This window comes from Babylonia areolata, chromosome 30, assembly GCF_041734735.1.
Source record: "Babylonia areolata isolate BAREFJ2019XMU chromosome 30, ASM4173473v1, whole genome shotgun sequence".
Classification (NCBI taxonomy): Eukaryota; Metazoa; Mollusca; class Gastropoda; order Neogastropoda; family Buccinidae; genus Babylonia; species Babylonia areolata.
Window position 1 is genome coordinate 532309 of NC_134905.1, and position 13259 is coordinate 545567.

The following is a 13259-nucleotide window of genomic DNA, read 5'->3' on the forward strand; positions in this document are numbered from 1 at the left end:
TATTTTCCCCCTCCCTCTACACACACACCGCGCACCGGCGCGCGCGCGTGCTCGCACACACACACACACACACACCGCGTGCGCGCATACGCACCCCCACCTCCCCACCCCCCACACACACACCATATACACAAGTCAGTTTAAGTCTGAACCTGGAGTGGAAGATTTTTCAGAACAAATACTGTACACCCCAACGGAAAATGAAGTTCTTATGCCCACACTAACTCAACTGATTGCTTCAAATTTCATAAGCCCAAGCCTGATTTCTATAACAAATATCTGTAGCTTCAGCTGGTGGTGTGCCATGTGTCAGCTTCTGCTGGTGGTGTGACACATGTGTTAAATGTGTCAGGTGGTGTGTCACATGTCAGCTTCAGCTGGTGGTGTGTCACATGTGTCAATTTCAGCTGGTGGTGTGTCAGATGTGTCAGGTGGTGTGTCACATGTGTCAGTTTCAGCTGGTGGTGTGTCACATGTGTCAGTTTCAGCTGGTGGTGTGTCACATGTGTCAATTTCAGCTGGTAGTGTGTCACATGTGTCAATTTCAGCTGGTGGTGTGTCACATGTGTCAATTTCAGCTGGTGGTGTGTCACATGTGTCAGGTGGTGTGTCACATGTGTCAATTTCAGCTGGTGGTGTAACACATGTGTCAATTTCAGCTGGTGGTGTGTCACATGTGTCAATTTCAGCTGGTGGTGTGTCACATGTGTCAATTTCAGCTGGTGGTGTGTCACATGTGTCAATTTCAGCTGGTGGTGTGTCACATGTGTCAAGTGGTGTGTCACATGTGTCAGTTTCAGCTGTGTCAGATGTGGGCAGAACTTGAGGGTTTTCCTGAAATCATCGTCTGGTGTCCTGACATTGATAGGTCCAAGGATGTGTTCATCTTCTGTTGCCGCCATGTGATGTGTACTTGTTTAGTCTTGGTGGTGGGATCAGATGTTCAAGCCATAAGAGGTGTTTGCTGGTTTATAACATTGAATTAATGAAGTACCCAAGGACTGGCTTTCAAGTGTTTTTACCATGGACTTAAATTGACAGAGAAGCATCAGCCGCCCACAGCTGAGATACAAAGACGTTTGCAAACATGACATGAAGGTGCTTGAGATCAACACTGAGTCCTGGGAGGACCTTGCAGATGACCGCAACAGATGGAGAAGCACTCTCAAGAATCAGCTACGGATTGGTGAGGATAAACTGTCAGCTGCTGCAGAAGAAAAGCGAGCTCACAGAAAAGGGACGGCATCAGCTTACACATGTGACTGCTGTGACAGAGACTGTCTCTCTCGCATCGGTCTCTACAGTCACAGGCGACGCTGCTTGGTCCAAGCAGACAGCCCAATTAGACATTAGGTCGGATATACTCTATCCATGGTCAGCCATGACTGAAGGCCTACTACTAAATTGACATGACAATGAAGTACACAGAGACTGGCTTTCAAGTGTTTTTACCATGGACTTGAATTGACATGACAATGAAGGACGCAGAGACTGGCTTTCAAGCGTTTTTACCATGGACTTGAATTGACATGACTGACACACAATGCACATGCTCCGGTGGAAGGTGTGCAACTGCTAGTGTGTGTGTGTGAGTGTGTGTGTGTGTGTGTGTGTGTCTGTAAGTGTGTGGTGATGTTGCAAGTGTGTAGCCCGGCTGCTAGCGCACGTGTGTGTGTTTGTATGTGTGTGACTGTGTGTGTGTCTGTAAGTGTGTGGTGATGTTGCAAGTGTGTAGCCCGGCTGCTAGCGCACGTGTGTTTGTTTGTATGTGTGTGACTGTGTGTGTGTCTGTAAGTGTGTGGTGATGTTGCAAGTGTGTAGCCCGGCTGCTAGCGCACGTGTGTGTGTTTGTATGTGTGTGACTGTGTGTGTGTCTGTAAGTGTGTGGTGATGTTGCAAGTGTGTAGCCCGGCTGCTAGCGCACGTGTGTTTGTTTGTATGTGTGTGTCTGTGTGTGTGTCTGTAAGTGTGTGGTGATGCTGCCAGTGTGTAGCTCAGCTGCTAGCATCTGTGTGTGTGTGTGTGTGTGTGTGTGTGTGTGCGCGTGCATGCATGTGTCTGTGTGTGTCTGTCTTTGCATGACAAGGAAATTATATAATTCTATTCCCAGTTACAGGTGTCACATATATTCAAAAAATATATACAAAAGTGCCTTGTAGACAGGCAATCACAGCAGTAGATACATATTATGTGTCCAGTCACAATCACAGCAGTAGATACATATTACGTGTCCAGTCACAATCACAGCAGTAGATACATATTACGTGTTCAGTCACAATCACAGCAGTAGATACATATTACGTGTCCAGTCACAATCACAGCAGTAGATACATATTACGTGTCCAGTCACAATCACACTCACATACATACAAACACTGAGTCTTAACCTGATCAAAGATGCCATCAGACATACAGAAACTCATCACACATTTCAAAACCCACAAGCATGCAGACACATAAAATACACACACAGACACATGTAAATAACTCCCAACTTTTATTTCACTGAAATCCACATTCACAACTCAACATACTGAAACAATTTTTTTTAAGTTAAACCATTCACCATGGGTGAAACAAAACTGGAAAAAAAAAACCCCACTGAAAAACAAATTTAGATACCAAGTGAACAACAAAAATGTCAATGAAAGTCACCGTGCATTTCAATACACCAGCAACAGGGAAATTGATTAACACAAAAATGGTGAATAGTTAGAAAGCTTTTTTTTTTTTTTTTTTTTAATCCTGTAACTGAATTATGAAAGTAAAATTAATGTTTTCCAAAGCATTTACCAAAATATCTCTCACAACACCACAGCTCACTCATGTTTTGTGTCAATAATCCCATCCCCCCTCCTCAAACATATATAGAATATATATCTATTCAGGATTTGAAATTTTGATGCAACTGATAAAAGTTGGATATCATTAATAAATCCCATAAAGGTAGAAAATTCCCAGGAAACAAACATCAGCAAGAGTTTCAGGCAAGAACACACAGCCACACACACACCACACTTTCAGAAAGATCAAAATAAGTTCCCTTGATATATCAGTCATGATATAAAATAGGAGAATTACACACGAAAACAGTAAAATAATTACCTGTCGAATCTACGACACTTTTCTCTTGACTCACTGCTTGAAAGGTCAGTTGCTGGAGATAGTCAAGACCAAAAAACATGTTTTCAATCATGTTATTCATAAAGTAATTATCATTTCTACTATTGTTATGTAGACCATACAACCGCCCATATGCATGCTGATAATATAAATGTGCACACGTCCAGTTGCCCCTTCCAAAAACAAAAAGGATATACAGCAATCTGACAAACATTGTACACCACCCCTCACCCTTCTCCTCAGCTGACTTTAGAACTACTTCACAACTCGAATGCTTCAATACTTCTTTACCACATATACTACTTTAAAAACAAACAAATAAAAAGGTGGCAATCTTACTGCTTTGTTTTTTTGCTTTCGGACATTGTTACGTAAGTGTTTCACCTCTTGACCCACAGGCGCAGATACCAGGTCATAACCACACAATCATCCACTTTTCTATAGCAGTGGTTTTAAGTACACAGGGCATGAAGATTTGAACACCTGTGGTTCTGCACATACAGTAACAAGTTCATAGTCTCCCAAGACTGAAGGATGCCTACTAGTCAAATGATATGCTCTTTGAATTTTCTTTTTCTTAAAAAAAAACATATAATGGATGGATCCAGTCATACTGGGTGCAACATAACTGTTATATATTAACTTTCCTTTTCTCACGGACGGATAATGGAAAATTAAAATCAAACCTGTTTTCCGAGAATAATAAAAATGTCTGAAATCATGGACGGAACAATGAAACAATTCATTGGCAAAATCAATGCTCTAAAATGTTCAACATCACATTGCGATTTAAAAAAAAGAGAAAAGTTTCCTGTCTATAAAAAGTTGTATAATGGTAACATTTCATCACGCATAAGACACAAAAAGCTAAAGAAAAAGACCACCGAAAAAAAAACATTCTTCAAACTGCACAGAAAACACAGATACAGCAATGGTTGAAGTTTCTCAGGCAAGCGTATGTATCAAACAACATATTCCAAAAAAAAGACAGACCCCGAAAATGGAGTACAGCTGCCTAGGTGGCAGGTGACAAAGACAACAGTCATACTTGTAAACACTCATCCAGAGAGGCATGAGCGAAAACCTCTGTCATCACGTATCAATCCCTGTGATTACAAATGAAAAAAAAAAATTGACCATTTTCTTGGAACTAGCAGTCTGTACAGTTGTTAGTCTCTCTAAATAGATACATACTTTGGAATGTGAAGAATTATCAAGGAATCAAAACAATCACTATACACAGATATACTTTGGTATGTCAAGAATTATCACGAAAAGAAAACACTCAATATACAAAGACACGTGCCTTGGAGCGTGAAGAATCATCAAGGAATGAAAACGACCAATCAGCAGCAGCCACTAAACACTTACCCCTGCATCACATACCGTATAAATACTTGTCAATCTCTTTGAACGCAATGCACAGCCTTCAATTCACACTCTCTGAACACATGTGTGTGTTGGAAAGTTTACGACTGTGTGCAGAGTAACACCAGCTTCATCACTGCAGCCGAAAGTCTATATTTCAACTTTACAACCCTAGTCTTTCCGACAGGATGATAAACACAGATCCTGTGTGCAGCATGCACCTTGTGCACTTTAAAGAACCCACGGCAATAAAAGAATGATTCCTGGCAAAAGTCTTGATTAAAGTCCACTTTGACCGTTTAAAAAAAACAAAAAAACTTAAGGAAACACTGTGGAAAGGCTCTTTCCTCAGGAACAGCAGCCCAGTGCTGCATTGTGGAAAGGCTCTTTCCTCTGGAACAGCAGCCCAGTGCTGCAATGTGGAAAGGCTCTTTCCTCTGGAACAGCAGCCCAGTGCTGCATTGTGGAAAGGCTCTTTCCTCTAGAACAGCAGCCCAGTGCTGCATTGTGGAAAGGCTCTTTCCTCTGGAACAGCAGCCCAGTGCTGCAATGTGGAAAGGCTCTTTCCTCTGGAACAGCAGCCCAGTGCTGCATTGTGGAAAGGCTCTTTCCTCTGGAACAGCAGCCCAGTGCTGCAATGTGGAAAGGCTCTTTCCTCTGGAACAGCAGCCCAGTGCTGCATTGTGGAAAGGCTCTTTCCTCGAGAACAGTGCTGCATTGTGGAAAGGCTCTTTCCTCTAGAACAGCAGCCCAGTGCTGCACTGTGGAAAGGCTCTTTCCTCTAGACAGCAGCCCAAAGTTCACACACAGAAATCTGTTTTGATAAAAAGTCCTACAATTCAACAAAATTCAACAGAACCAGCCTGAAGCCCATGTGAAGGAACACAGCAACACAGACATTACACAGTCTAACATCTCACCACACCGCATCAAAGCAAATACATTGTCTAAACTCGCTACCACACTGCTCAAAAGCTTTCAAATCTAAGCCATCAGACTGCACCTCGCGTATCAATTGTGTCCACATTTTGGGGGATGACATAATACTGAAATGTAGCACAACCAAACTCATTAATGACAAAACTCCCTCTTGAAGACAAAGAACCGAGCACAATTAGACAAACAAAGAAGTAAGGAAGCCGAAAAAAGGACTGTTGAAGAAGCTGAAGGAAAATGCATGTATGGACTATGGGATGAACAAGACTAGAGACATGGGAAGAGAACAAAAAATTCTATCAAGAAACCAAACGGGCCAGCTCTACACCAGTTTCAACTTCAGGGAGGGGTTCAAGTGTGCAGGTTGATTCGGTAATGCTGCACTTCAACTGCTGGGAAAAAAAGATAAAGAAAAATAGCAGCACATAGATGATGGGCTGACACCAGCAAACAGTGGAGACAGACCTCAGACATGTCAACAGACGATGGTGTGACACCAGCAAACAGTGGAGACAGACCTCACACATGTCGACAGACAATGGGGTGACACCAGCAAACAGTGGAGACAGACCTCAGACATGTCGACAGACGACGGGGTGACACCAACAAACAGTGGAGACAGACCTCAGACATGTCAACAGACAATGGGGTGACACCAGCAAACAGTGGAGACAGACCTCAGACATGTCGACAGACAATGGGGTGACACCAGCAAACAGTGGAGACAGACCTCAGACATGTTGACAGACGATGGGGTGACACCAGCAAACAGTGGAGACAGACCTCAGACTTGTCGACAGATGACAGGGTGACACCTGCAAACAGTGGAGACAGACCTCAGACTTGTCGACAGATGACAGGGTGACACCAGCAAACAGTGGAGACAGACCTCAGACATGTTGACAGACGATGGGGTGACACCAGCAAACAGTGGAGACAGACCTCAGACTTGTCGACAGATGACAGGGTGACACCTGCAAAATGGCTAAGGACTATGGAGCACCTTGACTGCCTAATACGCTGAAAATATGCGACCGTCTGTGTCTGAGTAGGTCAGTATGACGTTGGCTGAACCAGAACAGAATTTCCTGTTACACAATGTAAACACTTGAAACTGTCAACAGCATTACCTGTTACACAACAAAAGCATGTGACACCGTCAACAGTCTTTTGAGTGATTCATCCAAACAGCGCACTGACTGTGTTAAACACTCCTGACACGGCCATGGTGGTTGGCTGAGCTGAACACCAACTGAATGACTACATGTTCAGCTCTTACATCAAGCCATGTGGAGCCTGTGACAGTGGCACTTTGCCTGATTGTCCAGTCAATACAAGAGATGAGTTGATAGAGATATGGAAACAACTTTTCACACACTTCAAATCAAATCTTATTGCTTGGAGCACAGCTGACCACAAAGCGTCCATTTCAGGGTTGAGCAACCATCTGTTTGTAAAACCAGTTGAAGAAAAACCCCAACTAAAGAGAACCAGTCAGTCAGAACGACACAGGAATACAGAGAACAAGTCAGTCAGAACGACACAGTCAGTCAGAACGACACAGGAATACAGAGAACAAGTCAGTCAGAACGACACAGTCAGTCAGAACGACACAGGAATACAGAGAACAAGTCAGTCAGTCAGAACGACACAGGAATACAGAGAACACGTCAGTCAGTCAGAACAACACAGGAATACAGAGAACACGTCAGTCAGTCAGAACAACACAGGAATACAGAGAACAAGTCAGTCAGAACGACACAGTCAGTCAGAACGACACAGGAATACAGAGAACAAGTCAGTCAGAACGACACAGTCAGTCAGAACAACACAGGAATACAGAGAACAAGTCAGTCAGAACGACACAGGAATACAGAGAACAAGTCAGTCAGTCAGAACAACACAGGAATACAGAGAACACGTCAGTCAGAACGACACAGGAATACAGAGAACACGTCAGTCAGAACGACACAGGAATACAGAGAACACGTCAGTCAGTCAGAACGACACAGGAATACAGAGAACACGTCAGTCAGTCAGAACAACACAGGAATACAGAGAACACGTCAGTCAGAACGACACAGTCAGTCAGAACGACACAGGAATACAGAGAACAAGTCAGTCAGAACGACACAGTAAGTCAGAACGACACAGGAATACAGAGAACAAGTCAGTCAGTCAGAACAACACAGGAATACAGAGAACACGTCAGTCAGAACGACACAGTCAGTCAGAACGACACAGGAATACAGAGAACAAGTCAGTCAGAACGACACAGTAAGTCAGAACGACACAGGAATACAGAGAACAAGTCAGTCAGAACGACACAGGAATACAGAGAACACATCAGTCAGAATGACACAGGAATACAGAGAACAAGTCAGTCAGAACGACACAGGAATACAGAGAACACGTCAGTCAGAACGACACAGGAATACAGAGAACACGTCAGTCAGAACAACACAGGAATACAGAGAACAAGTCAGTCAGAACGACACAGGAATACAGAGAACACGTCAGTCAGAACGACACAGGAATACAGAGAACAAGTCAGTCAGAACGACACAGGAATACAGAGAACACGTCAGTCAGAACGACACAGGAATACAGAGAACAAGTCAGTCAGAACGACACAGGAATACAGAGAACACGTCAGTCAGAACAACACAGGAATACAGAGAACACGTCAGTCAGAATGACACAGGAATACAGAGATCAAGTCAGTCAGTCAGAACGACACAGGAATACAGAGAACACGTCAGTCAGTCAGAACGACACAGGAATACAGAGAACACGTCAGTCAGAATGACACAGGAATACAGAGATCAAGTCAGTCAGTCAGAACGACACAGGAATACAGAGAACAAGTCAGAACGACACAGGAATACAGAGAACAAGTCAGTAAGTCAGAACGACACAGGAATACAGAGAACACGTCAGTCAGAACGACACAGGAATACAGAGAACACGTCAGTCAGAACGACACAGGAATACAGAGAACAAGTCAGTCAGAACAACACAGGAATACAGAGAACACGTCAGTCAGAACGACACAGGAATACAGAGAACAAGTCAGTCAGTCAGAACGACACAGGAATACAGAGAACACGTCAGTCAGTCAGAACGACACAGGAATACAGAGAACACGTCAGTCAGAACGACACAGGAATACAGAGATCAAGTCAGTCAGAACGACACAGGAATACAGAGAACAAGTCAGTCAGAACGACACAGGAATACAGAGAACAAGTCAGTCAGAACGACACAGGAATACAGAGAACAAGTCAGTCAGTCAGAACGACACAGGAATACAGAGAACACGTCAGTCAGAACGACACAGGAATACAGAGAACAAGTCAGTCAGAACAACACAGGAATACAGAGATCAAGTCAGTCAGAACAACACAGGAATACAGAGAACAAGTCAGTCAGTCAGAACGACACAGGAATACAGAGAACACGTCAGTCAGTCAGAACAACACAGGAATACAGAGATCAAGTCAGTCAGAACAACACAGGAATACAGAGAACAAGTCAGTCAGTCAGAACGACACAGGAATACAGAGAACACGTCAGTCAGTCAGAACGACACAGGAATACAGAGAACAAGTCAGTCAGAACGACACAGGAATACAGAGAACAAGTCAGTCAGTCAGAACAACACAGGAATACAGAGAACACGTCAGTCAGAACGACACAGGAATACAGAGAACAAGTCAGTCAGAACGACACAGGAATACACAGAACAAGTCAGAACGACACAGGAATACAGAGAACAAGTCAGTCAGTCAGAACAACACAGGAATACACAGAACAAGTCAGAACGACACAGGAATACAGAGAACACGTCAGTCAGAACAACACAGGAATACAGAGAACAAGTCAGAACGACACAGGAATACAGAGAACACGTCAGTCAGAACGACACAGGAATACAGAGAACACGTCAGTCAGAACGACACAGGAATACAGAGAACACGTCAGTCAGAACGACACAGGAATGGTCAAACTCCCCCTCGTCTCCCTCAGTCCAAGTCGAAATTTTAATCAAGTTAAAACATTGACAACGATGTAAAAACTAAACAAGACGAGTTCACCCCAAATCTGTTTCAGGTCGTGTAAAACTTGCATCAAGTTAACTCTCTCACCACCACAGGCGACTTTTGTTGACTAGACAGTCCACCGCCATAAGTGACTGTTGTCGACAGCGAGGGGTGATGCTGATCAGACATTTTTCACACTGTAACAAAGCTGGATAGCTGCAACCAGTTTCCCACTTATAGAACAATGACTTCTTCTTCTTCTTCTTCTGCGTTCGTGGGCTGCAACTCCCACGTTCACTCGTATGTACACGAGTGGGCTTTTACGTGTATGACCGTTTTTACCCCGCCATGTAGGCAGCCATACTCCGCTTTCGGGGAAGTGCATGCTGGGTATGTTCTTGTTTCCATAACCCACCGATTTGATCTTCTGCTTGCATATACACACGAAGGGGGTTCAGGCACTAGCAGGTCTGCACATATGTTGACCTGGGAGATCGTAAAAATCTCCACCCTTTACCCACCAGGCGCTGTCACCGAGATTCGAACCCGGGACCCTCAGATTGAAAGTCCAACGTTTTAACCACTCGGCTATTGCGCCCGTCAGAACAATGACTAACCTTTGCCCCCTGACCCAGTTTGAAGTGAACAAGTCCACTGTTGTGTTTTGACATGAACCGAAACCTGTGACTGAGAACATCATTTGGCGCTGGGGAGTGCTTTTCACACAGAAACTTGCTGGTGAAAGAGTTAAAACCATTGATTTCCTTCAGAAACAGAAAACGGGATATCTGGGGTAACATCCACGATTTCACACACACACACCCACACACAATACACAGAAAAAGGGCAGTAAGTGTGATTCACGCCCACCAAAAAAAGAGGAAAAAAAAATTTTCATTTACACACCTTAAAGTGAATGGTTAACAACCAGAATAGTCGTCTAACACTTGCTCCTTTCAAAAACGATAACAGGCTCCACACTTGACACAAACAATTTCATAAACATTTCCATCACATAAATGCATACAGGGGGGAAAAAAATCCATCCAACTTCAAATCAAAATACAGCAAAGTGAAAAAAAAAAAAAAACAGCAACACAGCTACATGCAGAAAAAAAAAAGTTGAAAGATATGAAGAGAAAAACGTTGTTTAGAAGCCTCTCAGAATGGCTGTGCCGAGAACACAGTCTGCCACAAAGACACACACCTCCCAACACAAAGACGTGAGAAAAGAAAAAAACAAAACAATAAAACCCCCAACCCAACAACACAAAGGAATCTGTTGACTTTTCCTGCCTGTCCATTTCACAAAAAGTTCAGGACTTTTCCTGCCTGTCCATATACACACTTCACAAAAAGTTAAGGACTTTTCCTGCCTGTCCATATACACACTTCACAAAAAGTTAAGGACTTTTCCTGCCTGTCCATATACACACTTCACAAAAAGTTAAGGACTTTTCCTGCCTGTCCATATACACACTTCACAAAAAGTTAAGGACTTTTCCTGCCTGTCCATTTACACACTTCACAAAAAAGTTAAGGACTTTTCCTACCTGTTGATATACACACTTCACAAAAAGTTAAGGACTTTTCCTGCCTGTCCATTTACACACTTCACAAAAAAGTTAAGGACTTTTCCTACCTGTTGATATACACACTTCACAAAAAGTTAAGGACTTTTCCTGCCTGTCCATATACACACTTCATAAAAAGTTAAGGACTTTTCCTGCCTGCCCATATACACACTTCACACAACCTGTGCAAGTTCACAAGCTGTCCTTAACTCCTAGTGAACCGTGTACATCACAGGCCAAAACAGGTGAAGGGGCAAAAGCAGCTGATGAAGGCAATTGGTGTTGACAATGACGGGAGTTTTGGTGATGTCAGTCAACGGTGTGACGTCAGTGGTGATCATGGATGAAGGAGACAACAGCAATTCGTAACATGAGAAAGAACTGAATTGAACTGAACTGAATTAGTTTATTCAGTTTAAGACCCAAGCCCCATTTGGAGAGGTGTGAACAAGTAAATAAATTCTATGACAGTAATCGTTTAGCAATCATGTCATCCGACTAAAGTATGAACAAAAAAAAGACCAAATCAGAAATAAGTAATAGAATTAAAACAATTCAGAATACGAAATAATCATAGCATGATGCTGTTTGATATGAGAGAGAGAGAGAGAGAGAGAGACAGGGACACACACACACACAGAGAGAGAGAGAGAGAGAGAGAGAGAGAGAGAGAGACAGGGACACACACACACACAGAGACAGAGAGAGAGAGAGACAGAGAGAAGACCACTGCCAAGCTTGGCACTCTTTTTTTCTTGAGCTGCTAATATTAACTCCCACCGAGGATGAAAACAAACGACGCCAGATACAGTGATGAAAACGGCGACGAGAGAGAGAGAGAGATGATGATAACGGAGATGACAAAAAGAACAGGAGAGTGATGATGCTGACGACGAGGAGGAGGAGGTGGGGGTGGAGGGGGAGAGACGGAGGGAAGAAACGTTGGCAGGGGGGTTCTTCCTGTAGCACGTGTTGGTTGGAGGGGAAGGAGGGGTGGCGGGGGGGTGGTGGTGGTGGTGGGGAATCGAAGGCACGTTGTCAACGACATCATCTCCATATCCGACACGTGTTGTCTTTGCTCCCTGTGTACACACACACAACGTGTCAAAACACACACTGGTATCAGTGAGAGAATGTGCGCATGGTCAGGCAATTGTGTGCTGTAGTACGTACACACACACACACACACAATGCAACGCAATACACACACACACACCACATATATATTTGTACTGGGCAATTGGCCAATATATTTTTCACTCTTAAATTCCTTTTTAAAGCATATTACTTTCAAGTAGCAGTTCAACGCATAGCTTTCCAAATTATCCTTCAAATCAGTAATAACACAGTAACATATATAATCTTTATTTAGAACACATTAAAATTCTGTCTGATCTAAAATTTAGCAAATATTACTTATCAATTCTTATCTATAAACGCCTACTGTGTAGAAATGATATGATAAATCATACATTCTAACCCCAACAGCGGAGTATGGCTGCCTACATGGCAGGGTAAAAACGGTCATACACATAAAAGCCCACTCATGTATATACAAGTGAACGTGGGAGTTGCAGCCCATGAATGCAGAAGAAGAAATACATTTAAAACACATACATACACACACACATACACGCACACACACACACACAACACAAACAAGCTCCTTCTCCTACACACACACATCAAACCCCCTTCTCCCCAATCCCTCCCCCCACTCCAACACACACATACACACCACACAAACACGCTGTTCCTCCTACACAAACACGCACACATACACACACTAACACACTACCCGCTCCCCCTCACCCCCCCAACTCTTTCCCCCCACTCCAACACACACATACACACCACACAAACACGCTGTTCCTCCTACACAAACACCCACACATACACACACTAACACACTACCCGCTCCCCCTCACCCCCCGAACCCTTTCCCCCCACTCCAACACACACATACACACCACACAAACACGCTGTTCCTCCTACACAAACACGCACACATACACACACTAACACACTCCCTGCCCCCCCTCACCCCCCGAACCCTTTCCCCCCACTCCAACACACACACACACACTAACACACTCCCCCCTACACACACACATTTATACACTCCTCCCCCCTACACACACACTCCTCCCCTCTACACACACACACTAACACACTCCTCCCCCCTATACACTAACAAACTCCTCCCCCCTACACA

At 43.8% G+C, this 13259-nt stretch overlaps 1 protein-coding gene across 1 annotated transcript in view; it reads right to left on the reverse strand.

The window, feature by feature from the left end:
- Positions 1–11747: 11747 nt before the first annotated feature.
- LOC143275472 (uncharacterized) overlaps positions 11748–13259 on the reverse strand; it is a 28384-nt gene continuing 26872 nt past the window's right edge. Inside the window, exon 13 of the mRNA XM_076579620.1 lies at positions 11748–12126. Coding sequence (XP_076435735.1) covers positions 12092–12126 — 35 coding nt within the window. The 3' untranslated portion in view covers positions 11748–12091. The remainder of the gene's footprint in view (positions 12127–13259) is intronic.